Source organism: Myotis davidii, unplaced genomic scaffold, assembly GCF_000327345.1.
Source record: "Myotis davidii unplaced genomic scaffold, ASM32734v1 scaffold1314, whole genome shotgun sequence".
In the NCBI taxonomy this organism is placed as follows: Eukaryota; Metazoa; Chordata; class Mammalia; order Chiroptera; family Vespertilionidae; genus Myotis; species Myotis davidii.
In genome coordinates, this window is record NW_006285250.1 from 956,516 (window position 1) to 960,228 (window position 3,713).

The 3,713-nt window shown below is 56.0% G+C and overlaps 1 protein-coding gene across 1 annotated transcript in view; it reads left to right on the forward strand.

The window, feature by feature from the left end:
• The window catches only part of PLXNA4 (plexin A4), a 358,299-nt gene that overhangs the window by 285,454 nt on the left and 69,132 nt on the right, over positions 1-3,713 (forward strand). Inside the window, exons 10-12 of the mRNA XM_006755978.2 lie at positions 691-787; positions 1,103-1,293; positions 3,578-3,710. Coding sequence (XP_006756041.1) covers positions 691-787; positions 1,103-1,293; positions 3,578-3,710 — 421 coding nt within the window. The remainder of the gene's footprint in view (positions 1-690; positions 788-1,102; positions 1,294-3,577; positions 3,711-3,713) is intronic.

Genomic DNA, 3,713 nt, shown 5'->3' on the forward strand with positions numbered 1-3,713 from the left:
CCTGTCAAACAAGTCCCCTGAACCATACTTTCCAACAAATCACCAGACCTCAGCTCTTCCTGCACAGAAAGTTGCTCAGCTCCCTGCCCCCATCACCCCCGTGGAGGCAGCCTGTGTGGTGATGAGAAACACCTGGGAGGGTTGGAAATGCTGCTGGGCAGGCTCTGAGTTCCGCAGCCTCCCCTCTGGGGATTGAGAAGTGTCTGCTCTCAGAAGGCAGGTGGGGTCTGGCACGCCCGGGGACTGCCCCTCCACCCTCCATCTCTGGCAGCACCTCTCCCTGCACTCCTCCCACCTCTTAGCACCACAGTCCCAAAGGCTGGGACTTTGTTAAACTTCCTGGGGGAAGGCCAGAGGATGGACAGGCCTCCGCGGAAGGTGGATGAGTAGTAGCTCGCTCAAAGCTGCTCCATGGACCTGCGTTCCAAAAGGGTATCCCACCCAGCCTGGCCCTCCCCTGCCCTGGCTTCCTAAGCCCTGCACCCTGTCCCCTGATATGTTCTTCCCCACCCTGCCCACCCACCGATGTGCAGGCCTGTACGCATGTGCTAAACACACACACACACACACACACACTCAATCAGGACCAGTTTCTAACCCTGTGTGCTCCTCAGGGCCCCAGGCTGAACACCCAGCCCCTCTAGAAACCTGTGACTCGGCTCTCTTCTTTCCTCCCCAACCTGCTTGCAGTATTCCTACGAAGGGATGGAGATCAACAACCTGCCCGTGGAGCTGACGGTTGTGTGGAACGGACACTTCAACATCGACAACCCTGCTCAGAACCGAGGTGTGCACGGTGGCCCGGGTGGCGGGTGAAGGGGAGAGCTACTCTGCACTCGTGGGCAGGTGTCATTTGTCCCCCATCCTCTGGCCTGAGCCTGCCCTCCACAGCCTCTCAACCATCCCCACTGCTCTATGACTTGTTGGGCATGTGCCCAGTGTGGGCAGGTGGCCCCTGGGAGAGGAGGAGTGAGCAGGGCTGGCTGGAGGGAAATTGGCCTTCCCAGTCCAGAACCATCACCAAAGGGAGGGGCTGCACTCCTTGCCACACACCCCAACCCTCCCAGCCCGACCCCAGCACACTCTGGCCCTTTGCCTGCAGTTCACCTCTATAAGTGCGGAGCCATGCGCGAGAGCTGCGGCCTGTGCCTCAAGGCGGACCCTGACTTCGAGTGCGGCTGGTGCCAGGTCCAGGGCCAGTGCACCCTGCGGCAGCACTGCCCCATCCACGAGAGCCAGTGGCTGGAGCTAGCGGGCCCCAACAGCAAGTGTACGAACCCCCGAATCACAGAGGTAAGCCACTGTCCAGGGGTCCTGCCTGGGGCTGGGCCTGAGGCCATGCCTGGCCAAGGGCAGGTGAGAGCAGAGAGGGGCCCCACTGTCCAGTTGGAGTCTCCATGGAAGCTGTGTCAGAAAGAACTCAAAGTCCTCGCCACCTTCCCCTTGTCTCTAAGAGTCTCTCTTGGTGACTAAGCCATGACACTCCATCAGCAGCAGGCTCCCCAAGCAGTGGACCATGACAGAGGCTGTGTGGGTGGGGGTCAGGGGTTTGAGTCCTGGCTCTGTAGGCTCATTGCTGGGTAGCTCAAGGCTAATTCATCACTGTCTCTGTGCCTCAGCTGGCTCACCTGTGCCATGGGTCTGGTTGACCATCTATCTCATAGTGGAGTTATAAGGATGGAATTAGCGAATCTATGCCCAGCCTACAGGGATCTTCCCATCTTCCTCCTCCTGTTCATCATCATCATTAAAATCATTGCTGCCCATGGCTAAGCCCAGGGAGTCACTGCCCCTGGGGTTCATTTAGGTCGCCCTGTGTCTTCACCTCCCCACTCCACATTCCAGCCACCCCTCTGTGCCCCACCCAGAGCCCTTAACAAGAAACCACTTTGGCAGGGGTGACTAACAGCGTGTCTGGCAAAAATGGTGGGACTGGCTTTCTTCTTGGCCTGAGACCAAGAAAATTGCAGAGAGGAGATGGCAAATGTTCCTGAGATGGAGGCTATTCACTGGCTCCATCCTGGCACCAATCCTCCCAGAACCGAGGGAACCAAGGGCTGGGCCGGAGATCAAACTCCTTTCTCAGGATGACAAGCTGGGTCTGGAAGGCCATGCAGCTGCTGCCAGGTGCCAGCTGCACTTTGAGGACTGGCTGAGCAGGCATTTGGGAAGCAGAGGGACTCCCTCTTCCTGCCTTCCCTGTATCTGCCCACCTCCCTCACACAGAGATGGGTCTCCATCTCCAAAGAGCCTTTGTTTCCAATGCAAGGAGAACACACATGTGCAAACCCTCACACTCATGTGCACGCTCATTCACAGATATGCACACCTGCATGTGTAAGAAGCAGGAAGTATCTTGACTTTTATAGGTGAACAGCTCCCCCTGGCAAAGCTGCCACCCGGGGGCTCCCCAGCCTAGTTACCCTTTCCCTTTCCCACCTTTCACTGTCCCCCCAGATGGAGCCCCCACTGGGGGTCCTCAAAGGGGGAAAGAGCAGGACCTATTAAGAAGTGGCCTATCTGAGCTCTTTCTTTCCATTGTGATCCCCTTGACATTGGCCAGGATCCAGGCGCTGATGTTCAGAGGCCCCAGGAATGGGAAATGCGCCTTCCTCTGTCTATCAAATGCCAAGAAAGGCTGGCACAGATGTCTCTGCCACCAAGGCTTCTACTGCGGGAGGCCACAGCTAGACCGTGTGAACTGGATGGAGCCCCTCCCTCAAAGCAGGCCCTTGGTTGTTGGAACTTAACATTCCAATCATGGGTTTTAACACCAAAGGTGACATCTTTGGAGGGAAGCTAGACATTTTGGCCAGTGTAAGAGGCGAAAGTCTAATTAAATATCCCTTAGAAACCAAGTCAAATGGTGAAGGTAAAGGGGTTGTGACAAGTGCTCTGGTAACTCCAGGAAGACGCTTGGGAGTTGAAGTTTGCAGTACAATTACACCCAAGAAACGATGCTGCTACTGCAAAGTCCACAGGAGAAGGGAGACGCTGTCCCTGCTCTCAGAGGCTCCGGCTCTGAAGAGGAAGTAGGTGGGGAATGGAAAATGGGAATCAGGCACAAATGTTACCATGAAAGGAACACAAAGAAGGTGCCTTAAAATTTCATTTGGGGGGAAGGGAGGAGACAAGAGAAGGATTAGGAAAGAGAGAATATCTGGTTATGGAAAGTGACCTTAGAGAAGGGTCTTAGTTCCCATAGTGTGGAGGGCTTCGGGTTCGCAGGAGGGTTACTCATGTAGCTGGAGAGTGCAACCAACACAAGCAAATGCCCAAATGCTTTAATCCCCATTTTCAATGAATTACCCAGTATGTTTCGGATCACGTTCGGCTCCATCTTCCATGAAATAGGAAAATGAATAGGGTCTTTGATCACTGTTCCTGAAACCACACCCAAACCTGGACTGCTCTACCAGAGCTCCTGCCACTGGCACTGCCAGATCCGGATGCCCTGGGGCACTTGGACACAGCTCAGGAACCAGGCAGAGGTGGGAAGAGCCGTTCCTTGGCGCATCAGCAAGGGGTGATGGCTTCCTCTTGGTGCCTGCCACATCACCATGCTTCCCCACTCCAGATAATCCCTGTGACGGGCCCCCGGGAAGGGGGCACCAAGGTCACCATCCGAGGAGAGAACCTGGGCCTGGAATTCCGGGACATCGCCTCCCACGTCAAGGTGGCCGGCGTGGAGTGCAGCCCCTTGGTGGATGGCT